The 23,483-nt window shown below is 40.4% G+C and overlaps 1 protein-coding gene across 4 annotated transcripts in view; it reads left to right on the top strand.

The window, feature by feature from the left end:
* Nucleotides 1-23,483, top strand: part of IL1RAPL2 (interleukin 1 receptor accessory protein like 2) — a 406,561-nt gene that overhangs the window by 197,065 nt on the left and 186,013 nt on the right. For all 4 annotated transcript variants that reach the window (XM_075763494.1, XM_075763495.1, XM_075763496.1 and 1 more), the window contains one exon: nucleotides 9,666-9,939. In XM_075763494.1, the coding sequence (XP_075619609.1) occupies nucleotides 9,666-9,939 (274 nt within the window). The remainder of the gene's footprint in view (nucleotides 1-9,665; nucleotides 9,940-23,483) is intronic.

The following is a 23,483-nucleotide window of genomic DNA, read 5'->3' as shown; positions in this document are numbered from 1 at the left end:
TGATGGACTGACGGCATCTTTTTAAGCTAGAAAATAAATGATTATGAGTACGGTAGAGAGCGTGCACACCCAGATACGGGTGTTTGTGCGAAAGGCTCCCTTCGTATGTCTGTGAGTTGTGACCAGCAAGGGCTGTGTCGGTGGTAGAACCAAATCATTGGGGTCAGATAGGTTGGAAGAGGCCTCTGGTGTCTGGGCTCCTGCTCAAAGGCCTTGCATGATGGCATGGTTGACTGTGCAGGCAAGGCCCACACATTGGTCAGGCATGAGTTGTTCATGGTAAATGGGGAATCTGGACTTTCAGAAATGTCCCTGCTGAGGTGTCCCAGTGAATAATTGCTTAAACCTTGCACAAATACCGTGTAGCTCATCCACAGGAATAAATGAGTCCTGCTTTCCTTTTGTGGTGAGGTGTGGTACTATCTCTAGGCTCTTCTGATAGTCTCCTTGCTCCTTCTGTTGAGCAGGCTTCCTCTGCCACAAGTGAGATGTAGTAAGAGCCCTTACAGCAAACCCGTGTCACTCAAACATTCCCCTCTGCAGACAGTAGAGGAAATGAATTTAGCCCGGTGTATTCAACAGGGAGTCTGTCTTCCTAACCGAATCCAAACTCAAGAGGACTGTGCCCTCAAAGCAGATAATCCAACTGAAACTGTCCACGTACTTGAAAAACAGATGAAAAATAAAATAATCTTGTGCATGTACGCCAGTCCCTCTGCCCCACAGGGACCGGAAAGTTAATAGAGTTTCATTTTCTTTAATTTTAAATTCTTATTATTCGCAGCTCTTTCCTACAATTCCCTCCTGGGGAATAACAAGCAGTTGATGTAGAGTTTCCTAACTGTGGATTACTTGAGACTGCAACTACCTGATCTGGGATCTAGTTTGCATTTACTTTACCTTCAGTAACTTTATTCAAAGGGACTAATGAAAAGAGACTCATCAATTATTGAAATGAATTCAGCTTTGTTCCCAAAGTTTGCGTGGTGCTAAAGACTTGAAAATAGAAGTGTATGAAAGTCTCCGTGGGTTAATGTGGTTGGCTGGCAAATATTAAAACTGTCTCAGAGAGTGTCCTTAAAGAGCTCGTATATAGTCAGCACCACTTAAAATATTAATTGCATATACCTTCAGGTATGAAGTGTATTTCCAGTGTGTTGCTCCTTACCCAAAATCTTCTTAGGATAAAATTTTTATTTATAAATGCAATGGAATATTTTCAGTCTGATTTACTCATTACTTCAATCAGTTATTATTCTCCTTTTTCTTAGGTACTGATTCTTCTTGTTTTCTTTTTCTATTTAATTTGTCCAAAGGTAGTTCTGTGCACCAAAGAAGTATCAGAGATACTGGGAAATGTCTCTTTGTGCTTTTTCATCGTTCATTGACTTCCTCAGGAATCCAAAGAGCTAATAAAAATGGCAATATTCATTGTGGAAGATGTTAGGAAAAAATATTTTTTCCCCTTTCTGGATCTTAGAAAGTGGAAGTATGGTTATTTACTAGATTTTGGGGGCATTATGTGAAAAAAAAAAAAAATTGGGGTTCAGATGGGTTTCAGAGCTAGGTGAACAGCTAATTTACAGTCTTTATTGAGTTCAGACCTGTATTTGCGCCGAGTTGTTGAGTGCCGAGTTTTTTGTTTATGGAATTTAAATTTTAATATTTAACAGGAATGTTTTGTTACTTCTTCAGTCCAGGAATCAGACATAACGTCACATAACTGATCTGGCCACTCCAATCTAGTGCAACATAAGTTTTGTTTAAAATGATGTTCCCTTGCTTGTGGGATAAAGAAAAAAGGGAGATGTGCTAATTTAATGACGATATTTCATGGCAGACTTTGACGAAATGGGGTTTAATTTATAGATCCACAAACCAGAAAAGAAGTGTAATTGTTCACTGCAGATCACCCACTTGGCTTTACTTCTGTGGGAGCAAAGACAGAAGCTGGGCAGAGGCAGGAGCTTTGCAAGTGAACTTTCCTACGACTCTTCCCAACCTGCCTGCCCCAGTGCAGGAGGGGAGCCGGAGCGGGAAGGGCAGGGGCCAGGAGGGGCTGGGAAGGCAGGACAGGCTGGGGCACCGTCCTCAAACCCATGTCTGGGACTTCACAAAATAGACAAAAGCCATGAAGTATGATTTCTTTATTGTTCATGTCGTGGCTCTACTGCTGTTGATTTTCAAGGTGCCTTTTACATTGTTTTCTAACGTGGTGACAGCCACGGAGAACCAAGGCATTACACTGAATATTTAAAACCAAACCACTTTGTAAGTTCCAATTTCTGTACTGTTTACTTCAACAGAGACTCTTTAAAAACCTGCCAAATATTGAAGTGATTAGGAGATCAAGGTCACCAAACACTCATTTTTAGGGTAAATATGCTGCATTTTAAACAGTTGCTTTAGTGCCCTGCTCTTTGTGCTCAGCAGAGCAATCCGCTCGAAGCAAAGAGCACAGCTTTGGAAGGGCACTTCGGTTCAGGTCTGTCTGTCTCCAGGAACATCTGACTTGGAAGAGGTAGCAAAGAATATGATGAGACCAGAGATTTCCTTTCCATCACAGAATGTGTTTTTCAGAGCTCCCTGTCTCCAGCAAAATCTAACCTGCCAGCTGTGATTTGCTCTTCTCTCCATCAGCGAGCATTTCCGAAAATCCCTGTGATAAGGTGCCACCTGAAAAGCTGGTTCTGACAAGTGCGACAGGATGAAATGCCCCTGTCCAGTAACTTCTAGTGACACTACTTTAGCGTTTTTTGTTCTTCAAGTCTAATTTCTAAGTCTCGACCTCATTAATATGCCATTCCTCCTGGAAGCTGAGAGCTGTTTTTTTCTCTCCCTAGAGAATTTTGCAGATTGGTGATCTACTAGTATGTTCTTTCTTTTGCATTTTCAATATAAAACTAAAATGCTTCTGGCTCTATATGCGTATGTAAGTCAGGACAGAGCAATCCGTTCTTATTTGGACCTCTGGCAGTATATATTTACAGTTTGTTTGACCTCAAAGGAAATTATGAGTGTTCGGCTGGAATATTTGACATTTCAGTTGGGCTGTTTAGCTGTGGCTCGCAAGAAAAGCTGGGCAAAAAGAATGAAGCGTATACAAGTCTTAAAAACTTTTTAGCCTATCTTACAGAAATTTGAAGCTTTGATCAATATTTGGGAAAAAATCAGCCAACATATAAGGATAAGTAAATGCTTTTTCCGTATATATGAGCTGGATTTGGAGAAATATTTGTATGTTACTAAATCTAATGAAGTTTTTTTGCACTCATCATTATTTGATTTAGGAATTTTGGAATATTTGCACTTTTACATGCCTTGAAATCCCAACTTTTTCACCAGTAAGTTGAAGTGGTCTAAATCTTGCTAGAAAATATTCAGAAAATGGAGATCAGAGTAGAGAAACTACACAGTCTGTGAGTGATCCTTTTCTTAGATGTTGTGTTTCTACAGTAAAATAGTGTTGGTTGGTGACTGCTGAATCTTGATGTTACTGTGATAGAAATGAATTATTTAGTAAAGTTGTTAACAGGGTAGTAGGAGAAACATTGTAAAATTCACCCAGCTTGGATCATGATAAACTTGGTTTTTTTCTTAAGATCGAAGGTGGTTTTCTAGGTGGTCTTCATCTCTAACAGATACATTTTTTTACAATATTCCTCAGGGTCAAATATTTCATTTTTTTTCTAAAATGCAGTTTAAAATATGAGCATAGTCAGAGTCAAAAACTGGTCTTCGCTTGACTCAAAGAAAGGTGAAACTATAAGTCTTGGAAAAAAGCATCACAGGCGCTTGACCTGAACTTCCTTCTCCTTTCCTCCCTGCTGGCTGTTTGAGATGGGCTCCCCTGCTGCTGGAGAAGGCCACCCTCCGCTCCCCTCTGAACTACCACCCGCATCGTCTTCTCCTTCTCCCCTGTACAACTGGGTAACTTGCTCTCCATGTCAGATGTCTGTCGGTAGAGTGGATTTTTATCAATTGTTATGAGACTATCCTTCAAGCATCAGGTTTGGTAGATCAGCTAAGCTGAGGGAGCTCTACAAGCAAAGATCTCACCTTGCTTTGGAGGTGACATCCATGACTTTGAAGAGGGCACAGAGTGGTCAAGGGACTGTTTTGTTTGAAATGTGTTCTCTGACCAGCAAATGCATCTCTGAATATTGGAGTATGTAAAGAATTACAGACAGGGGGAGGGGTGGGGGTTGCTGTTAGTTTTTAGGCGGCTCAGCTCCGTGACTCAGCTCATGATGGGAGGAGCGGGGAAGGGCTCCGTGAGGAGGCAGGATGGCAGGGGACCCCGCGCTGGGCTCTGCTGACTGACAGGTCTCATATGGCAGCGCTGGGCTGTGATGAGGTGCTGGCAGGGGTCTGCAAACACTGTAGCAGAATTAGCATAGCGCAGCCAGAAAGCCAGAGATGTGAAACCAATTACGTGTGGTGAGCCTGATCTAACACCCTGGCCCTTTGTGAAGATCACATCCTGCCAAAGCTCTTAAAGGCATTACTGTGTTTGCTCACATCCTGGATGCATTCTCTTTTCTCCACAATCAAGATCTGAAAATAACAAGTTGCCTAAAATTCATGGGTGGAAACTGATTTCTTCCCTTTAAGAGTCTAAAAAATTTGCATCCCTTTTTGGACTTCCTTAATGGAGTGCATCTATCGTTGCTACGTGTCTGCAAACCCCCAGCATGATGGATATCAGTTCCTGGACTCTGCTGTTCTATGACTAATACGTAAATAAAAATACAACGCCTCTATCAGAGGAACGTTGGGTTTTTTTCTGACTGTGTATTTACAGTCACAAGCATTGCTTGCTTTGTGGAGTAATAAATTTCATACATTAGCTAGTATATTATTTTTTTAATTATTTATTTGTAGATGATTTCAATTTAAAATGAGATTTTCAGGTAACAAGGTAGGCAAACATGTTTAACAATGCCATGATATAAATTACTGTAGGTGACAGATCCTTACAGAAATTATTACAGGCAGATTTGCAATGCAAAAAATTATTTATATGGCAGCAAGCAGAAAGACAAATTACTTGGAGACTATGTACATGGTCTTCTATAATTGCTCATAAATTATTATGGTTCATGTTAAAATGCATCTAGACTCCCTGGACAATTAGATTTATTTAAAATAAGAATAATGGGAAATTACCAGGAAATATTGGGGAAGGAGACGCAGTACAACTGGGTGACTGCTAACATGAAAGTACAGTAACTTATTGTCAGCCAACTTAATCTATAATTTGCTTAATAGTTTGGAAACCTTCATTTTCAGTTCACTATCTCCTCAGGTTGCATTAGCCTGGATAGATAACTGGGATGGGCCCAGTGGGACCCCACCGTCATTAACTGCTGCTGCGGTTCCCTGCCCGCAGGGGACCCATGGGGACTCTCTCCCGCACCCACGTAGGGCTCTCGTGTTCTGTGAAAGAGGATGGACTTTAGTCATTTGGGTCAGAAGTTACGCTAACGGGGTGGGGGGATTGGCAGATAAAAGGGCAAACCTCTCTCTCCTTAGGAAGCTGGGCTAAATATGGGACAATGTTTTTCCTTATCCTCTCCATGCTCCAAATTTTAGAAACTATTTCAAATAATTGTCTTTATTGAAAGTGTCTAAAATACACCCACAATAGACAGGATTTAATTTGAATGGGTTTTCTATCAGGCATTTATTAAGGATCAGCTGATTATTGGGTAACAGAGAAAAGATGTATATACATTTATTATGTAATACATGCTTCTCTCTAATGCCATTATTTTTCTCTTCTTACCACCCTGATTATATTATGTATTGAGAGCCAGCCCAACAAAAATGACAGCAAACTTTGTTCTGGATAATGGAGTGCTAAACTCCACCTAAGCAGCTCTAGTCATTTGTAATGACAGCTTGGAGAATACTCCAAACAAATCTAACAGCGCTCACGCTCCAGTGACTGACAGCGCGGCAAGAGGAAAAATTCCAGCTTCCACGTGAGCGTGGGGAGCCTGACCTAGATTTTAGCCTCTACAGCTTCATAAGAGGAAACATTCTTGACTGTGTATTTAACAAGAAAAAAAGAGCAAGGGGAAAAAGTCGTCTCCTGTTTGATTAGTCTTTCTTCAATAATTAAGATTTAGTCAAGGCGCTCTGTGAGACTTCTCCCCTCTGCAGATGTCATCAACCCTATAATGAATGGTTACTCCGTTCCCCATGTGCACTCCTCTCCGTAATTACCACCTCCTGGCATGCTGCGGGGAGCGAGCTGCTGCCGGGGAGCAGGCGGTGCAGGCAGGGCCGATGGGCCGGCAACCTGCCTGCACCTTCCCCCTCCGCTGTGCTGGGATCAGCCTCGCTGCTGGCTGCTGAAATTCTTCCGTTGGGATACTGTTAATGGGAAAAAGGTCTCTTGTGTAAATCTCCTTTTCTTTCTGTTCTTCTTTTGAGATGCAGGTGCGGGGCTGGGCTCAGGTCACCGTGCCCGGTGGCTCACCTGGAGCTCTGGCAATGGCCAGCGGTGCCCCGGCCCCACAGTCTCGCTCCCCACCGGGGGCTGCTGGAGATGGGTTTTAGCCACTCTGATGGCCTGGCTATAAATTACCATTCAAATGTCTTTCATCTGTTCCACTGTGCTTTATGTACTCCAGCAGCTGTAATTTTGAAAATAAAATAGTAGAGAAGTGCACACTAAAAGGGAGAAGAAAGGAAAGTTTCAGATGAAAGTGGAAGATGAGGCAGGTGGAGTGATACTGAAGGATGCTCCGTGTTCGTCTGAGCTGTGCTTTGACAAGTTGTTTGGTGTTCATGTGGGAGAAATTTTATTGGAAGCAGAGGCATTTTTCAGCTTCCAAAGCTAGATTTCCATATTGGGTCAGTACCTAACTCCATAACTCTTCCTAATTGTGCCTCTGCTCTGTGAAATAAATGAAAAACTGGCACCTTTCTGCTTGACCCACAAGCTTGCCATGTGTGTCTGGATGTCAGTTATTCTTTACCGTGGTTTAACTTTGCTGAACCAGCACAGGTTCAAAAGCATTAGGTGACATGACAGGATTAGATTGACAGAAGATTGACAGAATTCATTAGATCAGCTGAATTAGTTTGGATCTAAATTCCAGTTCTGGGCAGGCTTATTCATTTCAGCTTACGCCCCTACTTAGACTTTTGTGACTTTGCTAAAGCACAGGAGGAAGGGTGCCTTTGAGAATACCTGTATGTCCTGGAGAACGGGGATGAGCCATCTGGAGAGCTCAGCGTTGCCTTTCGCATCCCGTGCTGAGAGGCGGCGGCTGCAAGCTCTGCACTGCTCATTCATTGTAAGCTCACGCCAGCCTAAAGAGGGGGGCTTAAAAGAGGCGCAAAGCTTTTGTGCGGAACGTCTGTATGGAGTACGTTGATACCTGCTCGATGTAAAAACCCTCAAAGCCACCTATATAAAATAATTTATGATGTCAGAACCAGGCTTTACTGTAAAAGTGGATTGGATGGGTTTGTAGGCCTGGGAGACTTGGGTTCTGTTCCCAGCGCTGCTGCTGGTTGCCCGTGTCTGTATCACACCATCGCAGAGAGAGGTGAATGCGGTGCTTCATCGGGTCCTGGCAAGAGAATGTTTGAGTTGCAACATGCGGCTTTAGTCATGGGGAAGGATGTTATAAACCTGGAGGGGATGCGCTGAGAAGAAATACTTCAGTAAATGATTTTCAAGTAATGATTATCCAAACTTGTCCTGTTCTGTGTGGCACTAAGCCGTAAGAGGGAGAACACAGAGGAAGAAGTAATGCTGTGGCAGTGAAGAAAAGGAAAGTCAGTAAATTGCTACCGGCCTTTCGTTTTATGTCATTAATAGTAGCCGTTAAAAGAAAGAAGCAATGAATTTTAGTTTAAATCAGCAGGACGTTTTCAGCTAAATGAGAATGGAAATGAAAATTGAAGTTAGCTGAAACTGTGTACATCAGGTGAATGTTTTAGTTTTGAGGCTTTTTTTGTTGAAATAAGAAGTCAGTTGGCACAACCGGCTGCTGCGTTTGCATCTGCTGCAGGGTGGGGGGCAGGAGCAGGTAGCCTGGTCTGCACCACTTGGGGTGAAGGTCTTGTACAATCTCCCTCTTGTCAGTGGATACATTAACAGTATAGGTTTGAGTAATGGGTTTCCCTTCCCTCTTGAGCCTATGTTAGTTTGTTTTACAAGTTAAAGTTTTACAACAAGCTATTACATGGAGGTTCATATGTTAGAAATGTATGAAAGTGGTCAGTGTCAACAGGGTTAAAACATGGTTCGGTTGCATGGTTCATGTGGTCATAGTACAATTAAAGCTGCTTTACTGCCATGGGAAAATTAAAACCTTCCATTTATCATGGTTAGTTTTGAAGGATTCAAGAGAAGCCTGCAAAAATGATAGACATAATTTAAAAGCAGTAAAAGCCACTAAAAAAAAAGGACTAGATCTGATATTCCACCACATGTAGAAATTTTGGCTCACTACATTTGTTTAGGAAGCAAATAAAAAAATCACTTAATGAGTGAATGCTATTGAAGATGTATCTGAAACGAAGAGTGTACGAGAATATCTAACACTTAGAGTTTGAGAATTGATACTGTAAATGCAGAAGAGGCAACTTGAACCTTACTTGGTTGAATTTGAGGTAGCTATATCAAGGGTAAAAGTGTTCCGCTTACATGTAGCTGGATATGATCAATAAATTCTAAACCCTACACATTTCATCAAGTCTAGGTAGTGTATTTGCCTATTGATGATCTGCCTTTGCAGTCTTGTTCTTTGATTATATTCTTGGTCAACTTTCAGGCTTACAGTTTTTCCAGCATTAAAAAAAATTAAATTAAAACGTCTCTGATATGTGAGGGGGGAGTTATGTGTTGATAACATATGCATGTTCTAGGATTATATTGTAACTAAGATAATGTACAATAACGAGAGAAAAAACTGTAGGGAGAAGTCTTTTATTAAACCGGCTGACATGTTCATTTTTAAAGTGAAGTATCAAGAAAATGGTTTCAAAAGTTTTTGCTGAACAGAACATCAAAAATCCCTTTTCATATTCGTCCAGTTCCTGTATTAAGCTTGATTGCATAGGTAGCCTGTTGTAATTGTATCTTGTTTTATGTAATACTTATCTCTACAGTTTGAGTAGGCTGTAGGAAAAAAAAAAAAGCTCTGTGGAACTGCCTTGAAAAGAAAATGATAAATGTCACAGCTGTTATTTATTTTTTTTTACATAACATGATCAGCAGAGTTGGATGCAAAAGTTTTAAGGGATAAGATTGGGATCAGACGCCAGTGTACCTTTTCCTCCAACAAGGAATTAAAGAATTCAAAAGTGGTTTAAAGGGGCAAGTAGTTAAGGTGAAAACACTTGGTTTATTTATTAATAGCGTGGTTTGGGCATGAAAGTAATGATGTTCTAAAGAAATGGAATCAAGCAGGCCCAACGTGCTCTATTTATTGCCTGCCTGCACATTCACATTGTCATGTAACTAAAAAAGATGTGTAAACCCCTTTAATTGCCAATAGCTGCTTCTGGTTTTTCACATTCCTATGAAGCCAAGATTCTTCTTGTTTAATTAATTGCATTGCATTTCACAAACTGCCTTTCACTATCTTGAAAAAAATATATCTGTATCTAATATTTCTTTATTATTGTTTTGCTTTCAGTTGATGGTTGCATTGACTGGTCAGTGGATCTCAAGACATACATGGCTTTGGCAGGTGAACCAGTCCGAGTGAAATGTGCCCTTTTCTACAGCTATATCAGAACTAATTATAGCATGGCCCAAAGCACAGGTCTTAGGCTTATGTGGTACAAAAACAAAGGAGATTTAGAAGAACCCATTATATTTTCTGAAGTTAGGATGAGCAAGGATGAAGATTCAATATGGTTTCACTCGGTTGAGTCGCAAGACAGTGGTTTCTACACATGTGTTCTAAGGTGGGTATCGTATTAAAATCTAACTAAGAATGTATAGATTGTCTTGGTTTAAAAAAAATGTTTCAATTTAGCTCTCAGGATTGAGATATTCTTCCAGCTAATACATACTCCTTATTTTTATTCTCGTAATTATATATGTCACATAATGCTTTGTCTCAAAATTAGTTTCCCTAGTAATTATATTTACCTCTTCCAATAGCTATAATTAAACATGTGCTTTCACTTAATTACTTTTTTTTTTAAGTCCAACATTTGCAAATTCTCAATTTGCCATAAACCTTCAGAACTGGATACTTTGTAAATCATGAAGTATTTTGGTTAAGTAATGCTCTTTTTCAAATCCTCTGAGTTGTTCAAGAGTTAGATGCAGTTTGAATTATTCTGATAGGGTTAGGCCATGGGGAGTTACAGTTCTGTCTGGTTTTGAAGAAATGTTTATTTTAATATACAGTTATGATTTGTCATAAATTGAAGCAGACCTCGTTTGGTAAGGCACTGAAATGCATGTCTCAGGAGTATTTTGGAACTGTTGGATGAGCCTTAAATTAAGCATGTGCTGGAGCTTGTGATTTCCATCTTGTGGATGTTGATGTCAGCTCTATGCCTAAAATGAGAATATAAAAAAGGAGGACTCTTTAAGAATGAATGAATAAATATTCCTTAAATGATCCCGTTTTGAATTAAAAGGAGTTTACAGATACTTATATGATTTGGTTTTAAAGTATTTAGTTTTAGAGAATATGAAATTATACACAAGGTTGACAAATTTAGTATCAAATATTTGCAGCAAAATAACAGCACTGTTCAGAGCCCAGAACGTGCACTCTCTCCATCTCTGCTAAGTCTCAGCTGCCTCAGTCCATTTTGATCCTGAAGAATGCTACTAAAATCAAAGATTGTGTGGTGGTACACGGTGGTTTGTACTGGGGACCAACGTCCAGTTTAAATATCAGATGCATCTGCCAAACTCACTATTAAGTCTGTGTTGGAGTTAATTATTCTTTTATTAGCTGCTCTGTCACAGTTTGGTGTAATGTGAACTCCGTGATTTTGAAACATTATGGGAAGATAGTGTTTTACATGTTTCAAGGGAGCTATACTTTTTTCATAAGAAGTCACTGTACTTTGGAAATTTTAATGCGAATCCTATGTGAACAATGAAGAATTGATCTTGGATCAAGTTCTGGGACATACTTTTTCCCGGGAAATTTCAAAACTCCTTGCTCATTTACATGACAAAGTAGATTTGGTAACAAAAAATGGGCAAGTTCTTAAATAATTCATGCATTCCCCTCATTTTCAGATAAAAACTATATAGCATGCTTCTTGGAAGGCATTATACAGCAATAAAATCTTCCTTGTCAGTTATGCAGTATTCTGACTTTGGCTAGAACTTTCTATATATTCACAAATCTTTTTTGCCTTTTCCAGATTTATGTCAGAGTGCAGAATATTATATATAGTGGGCACATATAAAAGGGTATATTTCTTCCTTTACTGAATTAATTTTTCCTTCCAAAAATTTGGTAATGTATCCTTGTTTATGAAAACATAGGTGGCTTAAAATAGCTGAGGAAATAGCAATAGTAATTTATTTTAATTTCATTAAAATTGGGCTAGATGTAATTTTCTGAAATATGATCACACTTTTGTGGTAGACTATCCACACCATTAACTGTGTAATTTCAGCTTTATTAATCCATTTTTTTGGAGGGGGATAAGCAGATGTTTGCGTTTTAGTCATTAACCAGGATCACCTGCTTTGTAAGAATTAAGAGGTCACAAATGAGAGCAGTAATTCGAGAATATGATTTTATTTTCCAGAAACATTAACAATTTCTGTTACAAATGCCTTCTTTTGTAGACTGAATGCATAGAGACTGGTAGGGAGAACTCAGTGCAGTGGAAACGAAGAGATGACTGTGTCCATCAGTGTGCAACGCTGGGATAGGGTTGTATGTATAGTCTTTTGGTTTGGTAGCTGAATGAAAAAAATTTGGGGGGAAAAAAGCTTTTGATTCAAGACAAACATAAAACTCTTGAAGTTTTTTCTCAACAAAGAAGGTTTCGTTTAGGTTCTCTAAGAGAAAATCAGAAACAATTCAAATTTAAATCGATGTCTTTCTAGCCAGTCACCAAGGACGTGGGAGCCCTGGTGCAATTCCCTGTGCTGCCCAAAGGGTGAAAACCCACGTTTGTGTGTCCCAGCAGCCAGGATGTGCTGCATTCAACCACTCCAGGTCTCTTGCCTTAGAACCATTCTGTCTGAAATTCCTCCTTGTCTGTGCAAAAGGGCTCAAGAGAGTGAGATGCCTGGATGCGGTGCTAAGGCTAAGTGGGGACAAGAGGTCCCTGTCCCAGAAGAATTTTATGGCTTGAAAGGAAGGACACGCTTGAGCTGGGAATAGCTTCTCTGATAGAAGGGAATTGAAAACCAAGGGGTTTTAGCAAGTTGTACGTAAAGGATGTCACAGGCAAAAGAGAGAGCTGTGCTAATTCACTCTCCCCCAACTGGTTACTTTTTTCCCCGGTCTAAACAAAGCAAACTGCATGAGGAAAATGACAACTGCACATTTCACTGAATTTCCTATTTGTTGAAAAGGTTCTGCACAATTCTAAAAAAAACCCCCTATTTTTCAAGAAGCTGCATATTGTGGTTGCTCACAGGTGCTTGGAGGATCAAGACATGAGTATCTTTGAAGCAATTGGAAAGAATTTTTTGGAAGCTGCTTGAAAAGGGTGGTATGACCAGGTGAATGATAGGCTGATATGACAGTGATTTGGAGATGAGTAAAAATTAAATGTGTCAGTGAATTCTTTCTTATACAGAATTGTCATTTCAATAATCATAATGTCTGTTTTCTAAATGAAACTGCAATTCTGAATAAAATTAAGGAATATTAGAACAGCCTTAATGAAAGAGATTGCTTCTCCAGGCTGAAGAGGTCTGATAGCATAATTTAAATATTACCTCTCCTTTATTAACCAATTAGACATTGTTCCATAGGCGGGTGTGTGGGGGGGTGTATAATAGGAGGAAATTGTTGTTGCATTAAAAGTTACTTCTGTCTTCTGACAACACATTTTGACATTGAGCTGACACTCAGATGCAAACCAAAGTATGGTATTTTTCTCCAGTGTTAAGCATGGCTGTAACATATTAAAGGGTCCCAATTCTGCAGGGACTTTTAAGAGCACAGAATTGAGCTGTTTTAGCTAATCCAGGTGAATTCCACGGATCTGCTTTGTTCTCAGGTGCCTTTTCTGTGCCAAATCAGGGATATTACTAGAGCAAGATCCAATGACATCCAAAAGGGATCCTAACTAATGGATAGGTGTGTGTTTCATTACAGTTCCCAGATAAATGCTGGGATGTTTGTTTTGTGACTTTGACCAATTTGGAAATGCTGTGTTCTGGAGGTCTCTTTGCAGTACAGGCCATGGATGTGCCATTAATCTACCAGAACCCAGCAGTGCTACTTTCAGATAAAGCTGTCAGCATTTCTGTTGCAGAGGTTTGGTGTTCTGGGATTTTCACATCAGCACTCTGGATCGAAGCATCTTCACTGAAGGATTCAGAGATGAGAGCACCAAAACCAAACATGGAAACCAAAACATCTCTAAATGCATAGGGTGACCCTAAAGTTCTCAGTATGCAAGACAGTCATTTGCCAGATCATATACTGCTTTTGCTCTCTGAAAAAATACATTTATTTTTCTGTGTTAAAAACATCTGTTTTTTAAAGAGGGGAAAAAAGAACCGCACCTACGTAGATCTTCTTAACCTGTTAAAAGAAGAGAAGATGATCTAGGGAAGAAATCTCAGTACAGTTTAGCTGCACGTTTGCCCTCAGCAAGGGACTGCTCCTGGAGCCCTTTCTTCTAACTGGGACCAGCTCCAAAATAAACTGAAGTACTGAATAAATGCTTTATGAACAAGATCAGTAAGAGTAAAACAGTACTGCGTACTTGCTGTTAATTAACTGTTGGTGAAATAAAATAAGTCAGTTCCCAAGATGTGAATCAGGAAGGTAGAAAGTCTGGGCCTTGAGGGGGTGCAGGGAAAGCAGGAGGTGGAGGTTTGTAGTCGCCGGACTGGCTGACGGAGCTAAGCCTTGATTTTTGTACAGGATGCAGAATAACAAGGGAGTGAGGGCCTTGAATGCCTATGAGGCAATAAGCCTCTTTAATACCAGCATTTGATGCCAGAGAACTGCCAACAAATCAAGTCAGGAAACCTGCGTATCCTTTTTCCCTTACTTTGTCCCTATCTGCACAGCTCTTAATGGAGAGCAGCATTGCTATGGACATGAACAGAAGAATCAAGCCTTTGCCGAGCCATTGGTGAAATATCGAGATGTTACTTTCTGAGCAGTAATAAAATAGACTGATAGTAGATTTTAAGCCTTCCGGCTTCTGAATGTCTGTGGAGCGCATGACCAGCAAATCAAAATCAGATTTAGTCAGCCTGGAGGGGCTGTCAGTGCTCCCACTTCAGTGGGTGTTAGGTGCAGCTGAGGAACTTGTTTCCCGTGCCTACAACCTGGACTGCAGTATGTACCCATCATCCCAGGAAAAGTTGCATCACTTTTCTGAGCACTGAAAGTCTGTGTTCCAAGCAAAGGGAAAGAAGAGTTTTTTCAGGTCCAAACAGAGACCAAACGGGAAAGTTGGACTAAATCATTTGTGAAAATGTGTAGGGGTAAGGTCGCTTTCTCTGCAGCCATCTCCCATAGTTCTTACAATACATGTTTTAATACAATCATTCATTTTGTTGGTGGCAATATCTTATCATTACAGAATGTTTCATTTTTCAGGTGCTTTGGCTTTATTGAGTGCTCAACTGTTCACAACAAAGGTGATTTTGTATCTCAGATCCCTTTGAATGAAGTGATGTAATTCCAGTCATAGAATACCTCCTTCCATATGCTTCACTGGCAAGTGCTTTTTTTCCCCATAGAGTTATTCTGGAAAGAGCCAGAGATGTCCAAGAGGAGCACATCTAAGTAGCTGATGGATTCCAGATCTCATAGTTGCCTCTCAGACTTGCACACTGGTACCTGATCAGCTTTCATGGCTGTACCATCCCAGGCACGTCTGTAGAGGCCAGCTAAATTTCACACTTTGACTAAGCAAGTGCACGGATTCAGCATGGCATAGTCTTCCCAGGCTCCATGTGACACTAACATTAAATGTCATGCTTTAAAAGCATGTGACATTTCCCACATTTCCCACATTAAAAGTGACTGTTTCTGTATAAACAAAATCCCTGTGATGTATGGTATTCAATACTTGAATACAGTGTTAGAGCAGATACAATATAAAGTCAGCATGATTCATGATAAAATAAAATTTAACTTACTGAGATATAATGTTTTGGCATTATCAAAATGCAGGGGAAAGTAGAATCAGAATACTTCTACTTTTCTATCTAAAATTGTGTAAAAACTGATGGTGCTCCTGCAAATCATTTTGATGACATTGTCTTTATTGAGAGAAAACCATTCTATCTGTTCTTTTGACACACCTACAGAAACAAAGATTTGTTTCTTTTCCATGGTGATATATGTATTTCTGCTCACTCACCCTCCTTGTCTAAAGCTTGAGAAGAGAAAATACCCCTCCTCTCTCTTTCTGAAAGCCAGTGTTTACTGTTGATAAGAAGCTGCAGGAACAGTCAGGGCTTGCCCTTGTTGCTCTGTGGTTGGAGAGCATCTGGCGGCTTCCCTGTTGCAGCAGCATGCACAAGAGTTAAGAATATTATGTATCCTGCAGTTTTGCTAATAGCAAAATCCCAGCTTCGGGTACCTTTAAAATGACTGGAATTACCTTCTAGTCCCAACAGATTGTCATAGTGAAAGCTTCATGGGCTGCAGTGCATCAGTAACGTTTCAGCTCACTGTCACTGGTTGCTTGTGGAAGATGTGCCTTCCCTGGTGGGCTTCAAACCTTGCCTGTTGGAGAGAAAGGATGCGAAGTGGAGTGACAGCTTCCTCATGCAGTCAACCTGGCATGCAGGAGACCTTTTGCCGAGACGTTGTTCAGCCCTCCTCAGCTATCTCCTCTCCAACATGTCAGGGAGTTTTCATTTCCCTTCTGTTCTCCAAACAACAATGGAGGAGAATGTGCTTACCCAGGTACCACTCCTGTGAAACCCACATCAAGCCAGCTGTAACTATAACATGTCAGTAGACAATGTGGTATGTGTCCTGTGACTGGAGAGACAAAAGGAAGGTATCCTGAGGAAATTCATCGTCCCTGAAGCACAAGGTGACAGAACTGTAGGGAGTTAAACTGGTATTTGGTAAGTGATCCTGGAGGATAAGTTCTTCTCTTCTGGCAGACACGTAAGGGAAGACACAGCCAGGAGGACTCAGCTGCAGAACTCAAACAGCTCTCTTTGTCAATTGGCATAAGGATGTTCACTTCATGATTCTTCATGATAGCATTCCTTGTTTACCCTATGAGATAATAACTGATCCACTGGTTTACATGCTCAATTGCCCGTATGCAAACTGTGGGGGGCTTGCCTTTCCTCATTGCATCTACAAATAGGACTTACATGCACGAAGAAGGATGTACTCCACACGTTTTGTTCCCAGAGGCAACAAAATCAGTGAGATTTAGTAATGCAGACAAGTCTGATGGGTGTACTGAATGCAACTTTCATTTTGTGTGCTAGATGTCTAATAAAAAAAGCATAGAGGAGTAGATACACTAATTCACCCACTGTGTGGGTTGGAAGAAATAAAGGAGAAAGTGTTCAGTGCTCTTAGAAACAGGGTATTGCAAAAACAAAATTATTGGGGATTTCTTAATACTTTCCTGGGAGCAGTTGTCCCTGTGCCTCAGATTTATGTCATCAGTAATGGGGCTTTTCAGTAAGACAGTATAATTTAACAGTAATATCCAGAGTTCTAATATAAAATTATTAGGAAATAAATGAAAAGGGCTTAGTCATTTGCAGTAGCAAACTTCAGGGCAACTTGCTGCCTTGTAATTCTTGAGGACAAGGAAAAAATTTTCCCTGAGAGCAAACCCAGCCTATTATAGGATTTCTTCTGCTGGAACAGGATGTGCTGAAGCTGATAGAGACCAGATAGTTCATGAACTTACGTGTGGTACAGTGAGATAACTTGGTGTTCTTTTGGCTTCTGCATTTCTGCTATGTTCTGTATTATGTTTTCATATATTCATTTCTAATTAACATTTCTGAAGACTAAAAAAACCAAACCAAAACCAAGGAACACTGTTGACCTGTGTGATTCAACTTAAAGCTAGGAGATTTTCCCTCTATGCCTGAGTAGTGCCTGTTGGAATGACTGACTGCTGATTTGTTTGTTTTTCGATTGCTTCTGTCATGACACAGTGGTCAGCGGGACCAGTGCGTGTGTGTGTGTGTGTGTGTGTGAAGATAACCAGAAAAGAAATAGCTCCTCCTGAGCCATAAGCATGTGCAAATCAGGCTGGCTGTCACTTACTATTCTCAGAGAGACTTAAGAAACATGATACTAGAGATTATCCCTGAATTTTCAAATCATGACCTTGCTGTTACGGGCTGTACCACTGAATATACTAGGCACATCCTGACATTCTTGTGTCATGTTTCCTTCTTAATAAGGATGTTAGCTTAAGTCCAACTTCAATTTAAACTTAGATCTAAGCTTTGGTGAGAGACATCTAACTGTACGAAACTCTACCCAGCTGCCAGATCCGAACATCTTTTCTTCTCTGTTCCAGTATCTGGGAAGCCTGAAAATTCCCTGAGCAGGGCTAAACTCACAGTGAGGAGTACAGGTCTTGCTTTTAAGTCCCTCTGGTGAGAACTATATTCCTGATGGTTAACTTGAGGAGACATCCTTGGATATCTGTTTTTCAAGCTGTCATTAATGTGAGCCTTTTAAAATTACCTTTCAGTGACTTTGCTCAGGGTTTTTTTTCTGAATAGTAATGATCTAGCCTTTCTTCATTGTAAAACATGGGCCTCTGGGACATCTAGTATGTTTTAGTCAAGTTCAAATTGTCATTTTGTTTCTAGTGAGTCTTGTGTAGCGATTGAATCTTAGGAGAAAAGAAGCACATAAAGAATAAAAATTCTTAGAGTGATGGGTTAGCTCAGCACAAATACTTTTTTCTACTTGAAGGACACGGGGTCTTGAATGGTACCTCCATCTGGATTCACAATGCAGGTCTCTGTTGGAGGATCAAAGGAATTTTGCAAGAACATTGGGTTTGTAACATTGTACTGTTTTAGCACTTCATTTTCTGAGACACTTCGATGATGATGATTTCTTTTACTAGTAGAATCTTGAAAACCAGTCAGACATAAGGGAGAGGTAACATGAGATTAGGATTTCTCCTTATCATGCATAGGAGTTGGTGCTAGAATTACAGTTATAACAGCAACGAGCAAGCAAATACAAGACGGGAATGTCTGGAGTTGTGCCAAGGCCAGGTACCGCACACATAAGCTACAGAATCACTGCACCTCTTGGCCTGTGGTTCAGGGAGCAACCACAGCAGTGTCAGCTGTCTGTTGAATTCTTCCTCTTCAGGCATTGCTCTCTCGCTTGACAAATTGAGAAGAAGAAAAAATCCAAAAACTTCGAAGGATCTGTGATTTGTAACCTCTGAGAGTGATTTACACCATAAGTGGGAATTTGATCTTTTCCAGACAATGACCCCAAACATGTAGCAGTGGTAGTCACGGAGAAATAAGTTAGCACTTGAATGAAACCTTGGAAGAGTAAGAAACAATCCATTTCTTTTTAGGAAAGATGCTACATTTGTGTGATCTGAAAAAAATAATGATAATAAATAACTCGTTTTTCTTTAAGCAGATCACCAAACCATGACCTCATTGATCTGAGCGAAACAAACTCAGATACCAATGAGACTGCATGGTAACCATTATATGAAGTGTAAAATTTAGACAGGAATAAATTTATAAAATTCTCCTGAAGAGAGAGGAAAACAATCAAATGCTCAATTAAGTCTGAAAGCTGAAAACATAGCACATTCTCATAGCAGCTGGTAGTGGATCTGGTAGTGCATGAATTGCTGTGGATATTCAGATGGACAAAGACAGTTGGTGGTGTAGTTTTTGCTATTGTTACTTTAACTCAGAATGAGCAAAGATGAATGTAAGGGCTGACCTATACAGTCCTGCAATCAGTATTTCAGTGAACCACTGAGAATGTCATTAAAACAGCCAGAGTGTTCAGGGACATTGGGAGAGATCTAAGTCTGAGCTGTGCTGTTCCCTGAGCAATGCTTTGGTAAATACACTTCCCAGCTTTTGGATCTACCACCATAGTCTTAGTTCTAAGACCAAAGTCTTAAAATGTAATAAAAGCCCCAACACTTTATGAAAAATGAACCTGCAAGGAAAAAAAAAATTGCAAATCCTCTTTTATAAATATGCAATTCAAATTTAGGGATTTTTTTGATCTAGTAGGTATAAAACCATTTTGCTGCCTCCTTCCTCTTTATAAGAAAATCGATAAGTGGGGAGGACGGTTCCGTGCATACTAGAGACAAAATTGTTTTACTTGACTCTCTCAGCAAACCACCCTCACTCACATATGCCAAAAAAGTTTTTCCAAAGTTGTGAATATTTCCTCTAATTTGAATTCAGCCTTAGGGCTGATTAATTGTCTTGAATCCAAAACAAGATGAAATAATTTAGGGATTGACACTTCAATTTCAAATGTCCTTCTTATCCGTTTCTTTATATCCTCCCTTTTTCCCTCTTGTCCTTGCTTCGAAGTCAAGCCAAACTCACAGTTTTGCTTGCTTTTGTTTTGAGACCTGTTAAACTCTCTTGATTTTCCATGTGGTTTTGTACTGGATTCTAAGCTGGTTCAGTTTGTGGTTCAGAGCCAGCTCCAGGTGGCCTGGGGATTACAAATGCCTTGCCACCAGAACAAAGGAAACTGCTTTCTGAACTCTGGCAAAGCTAAATCCTTCTTCACATTTCCAGTCGAGAGAGTAGGCCCAGTTTGTAACTAGTCCCTTGAAACAGGGAATTACAAATCTTAGTTTCAGTGTGAAAACATAAGACAATTTTTTTTTCTTTGTACTATGGAGTGATTCTTTCTTTTCCCTCTTCCTGTTCCCCATATGACCACTGCTACCTCCTATAGAAATGGAATCCACTGGAAATCAACTCCCCTGGAAAATGAATGGTTTGGAAACCTTTCAGAAAAGACAAATTATTAAAAGACCCACTTTCAGACTCATGGGCTTACTTCCTGTACATGTGGAAAGTGGGCTGTCTGCAGTCTGCCAGGTTCCTTTGGGTTCCAGTATTCTCTGCTTGTATACAACTCTTCTTACCTGGCCTCACAATACTGAGATCACCGCTGCAAAGCCCTCCAGCATCTTCCTCATCCACCTGGAAGAGGTTTCCTTTTTATTCCTTTGGGCCACCAGTTCTGACAGCAAAACCCAGATTATCAGCTTTGCTATTGTTATCTGTTATTCTTCTTGTATTCCAGCTTTCCTCATTAAACAGGATCATATAACCTTTCCTGCCAGTCTGCAGACTGCTGGGAGCATTGACCTGCCTCACCGAGCTCCATGACCATGTACTGAAAACAAAAGTGGATCCTCCTTTTTATAATTCATAGGCCATCTGTTTAGTTTTTACAAGAAGAAAAACAGTAAGTGTAGGGTTCATGCTAGTCAGTCTCCACAGCTTTAGAAAAAAAAAAAAAGAAAGATTCTTATCATAAACAACTTCAATGCAGTTCACCAAGGAGACACACAGGTGCTAAAAACAATTGGAAGGTAAGAACTAGATCCCTCCCAGCACAGCAGTTCTGTAGGCTTCCTGAGGGATCTCTGTAGGTGAGTTCCCATCACCTCAGTGTCCTGCATGGCCGCCAGCACCATGATATTCCTGTCTGTTTACCTGAGTGGTAAAAAGAATGCTGTAGTGACCATCAACTACTTTGTGGTCCCCTTCCTGAGCTCTCCCTCAAGCTATCACCTTCTAGAGAGCCCCTTTATACCCCAGGCCCCAAAAGAGAGGGAAGACAGCACATTCTTACATGCCAGTATAACCAAATGCACGTTTTTGGGCAAATTATAGTTCAAATTACCAGGTTTTTTTCTGTGTAAGAAAATGAACAGATTTATCTACTAATTCCTGCATAGAATGAATATGGTCAATTCCATGACAATCTTCTGGTTAAAATGAAGGGAATGTATTTTTTTAGGAAGCTCTGTCTCATAGCATTTGAGCTGGCAGAAAAATGGTAGCCATGGGAGTCTCCAAGAAAAAGTCAGCAGGGATCCATCACCCACTCAGAGGGCTGAGCGATGAAATCCATACCATCCTGGGGAGCAGTTTGCTTAGCACAGGGAGGAAGGGCTCACCTCTTCTACAACCTTCGGCTCCCAGACTTCTGCCTCAAAATTGAGAAAAACGGTGAGGCTGATCAAACCGCTGCTTCCTTTTGCACATGACTGAAATATAACCGTTATCCCAGCCTGACGAGATTAAAGGAAGGCTGCTGCTTCATTCACTGGCATTCCTGCAGAAGTTGCCCTTTTCTGAATTACCATCAGTAGTGCTAACGTGAGTGGCTGGTGAAGAAGCATTCATAAAGCTTTCAAGTCTGTTGCTGTTGGCTTATTGAGGGCTTTCTTCATCGTGAGCCTGAATAGATTTATTGTCTTGGTCATGGAGTGTGAACAAAAGTGATAGTGCTCACCAGGCACGCAGTTTTCTCAATTCTACTCAATTCTAATTGTGACTAATGAAAAGACTACTACATTTTTAGGTCGTGGTTCCAGGAAGCACTTTAAATAGAAGTAGCCTCCAGCGCTGTTCAAAATGCAATCTAAATAATGCAAGATTGTTAGCAGAAAATACAGCACTATTAAATAACACCAAGTAATGGACAACTATTCAAAGACATTATTCTTGATTAGGCTGGATCATTATTACTGAGTGCATGTGACCTTATTTGCACTCAGTAATACTTGTAGTCATTCAGGAAAGTTAAATAATCATTACTGATTAATTACTATTGATTATACTGAGTGTTTGTGTCCATATTTTGTGGATTTTCAGTGCTGTATTAGGAAGCATTGAAACTTTCCAAATATGTTTGAGTTTCTTCCTAGAAAAACGGTAACCCTTTTCAAAAGCAAGTAGTTTGGGAGAAAGTTGACTTGTGTTCCGTAAATCATATAAGTATTTCTGAAAAGCCCACCCAAAATGATGCATTTTTTTTCAGTCCAGAGAATTTCTGTTTCTGGTAAAATAATATGTTTTGTGTAGTTTGTGAGGATGAGACTTTTTTATAGCCTCTCAACTGAAACACATCATGGCAGTGTGCAAAGTGAGCCTTTCCACTCTGAGGTGAGGGACAGAGAAAATACCCACCAACTTTATTACATAAATAAATAGGTGGCATTTTGAAGAGAAGGGAGTAGGAAGGGGGAAGTCTGTGGTTCTGTTGAATACGCAACACTAACTATGCTGAAAATGGGAGGTTTCTGAAGATTGCCTGTTGATTTGCCTTGCAAATACCTCTTCCCGCAAACACTTGCTCATGGCACACCTTTGACAAGAAGCCATTTGCACAGTGTTTTGTCAGCGCTTGTTTAACATGAAGCTTAGAGCTGTGATGAAACGTCCCTATAGACCTTTTTATTTTCTTCCTAACTACAGGCTCGCTTGACAGAGTGACATGTTGAAACGTTGCATAAGAAAAGATTTGTTATGGAGCATGTTGGATTTATTATTTATTTAAAAAATTAAAAGCATTGTCATAAGTCTAATTGGAGGGAGTAAGCAGCCAGTATCGCTGGTGTCAGGGTTTGACTGACGGATCCCTTTCCAGGTGCACAGGGCAGTTTTTGCCTGCCGTGCCACCCTCTTGCCTCAGCCAAAAGCAGTTTGCAGCACAGCTGCAATGGGAGAGGCCGCAGCAAAGCAGCAGTATCTCCTGCAAGAGCTCTCCACAACTCCCTTCGATGGAGCAACCACCCAGCATGTCGGTTTTACTCCAGGCTTTTTTTGGTTGTGGTGCAGTCAATTAAAATGACAAAATGATGCATGATGGGAGGAAGACCCTCATTATATTGTCGCTTGTACTTTGTAGTTTGCTTTTAAAGGACTCTGTTTGCCATCACACATAATGAAGGGCAGAAGCTGTCAGTCTGGGTTGCAAGGATCCTGTGCAAAGTGCAAATGCTTCACAGTAACACCACGACAAACACCAGTTTGGGTTTGGTTTTTTTTTATTGTGTGCCTGATAGCTCTGTTAAAGATGCAAGTCTGAAGGAATTTAATTTAATCCTGTTTCCATGATTGTGAGGCACAGGAGCTGGGCTGATTGTGTTTATCCTACCCTGATATTAAGAAAAACTAGGCGTAGCTCACAATCCACTCACCTGGATTTAACTCTGTCAGGGTTCTTTGGTGACAGAGCAGGCAGTGGATCAAAGTGCTAAGAGATTATATTTTTCAAGATTTTAAGGCCAAAATGCATCTGTGTAACCAGCAGTCTGACTTTTTCCTATCTGCA

Source organism: Balearica regulorum, chromosome 11 (assembly GCF_011004875.1).
Source record: "Balearica regulorum gibbericeps isolate bBalReg1 chromosome 11, bBalReg1.pri, whole genome shotgun sequence".
NCBI classification, from domain to species: Eukaryota; Metazoa; Chordata; class Aves; order Gruiformes; family Gruidae; genus Balearica; species Balearica regulorum.
The sequence above is the reverse complement of the archived record's forward strand: the minus strand, read 5'-3'. Positions and strand labels throughout refer to the sequence as shown.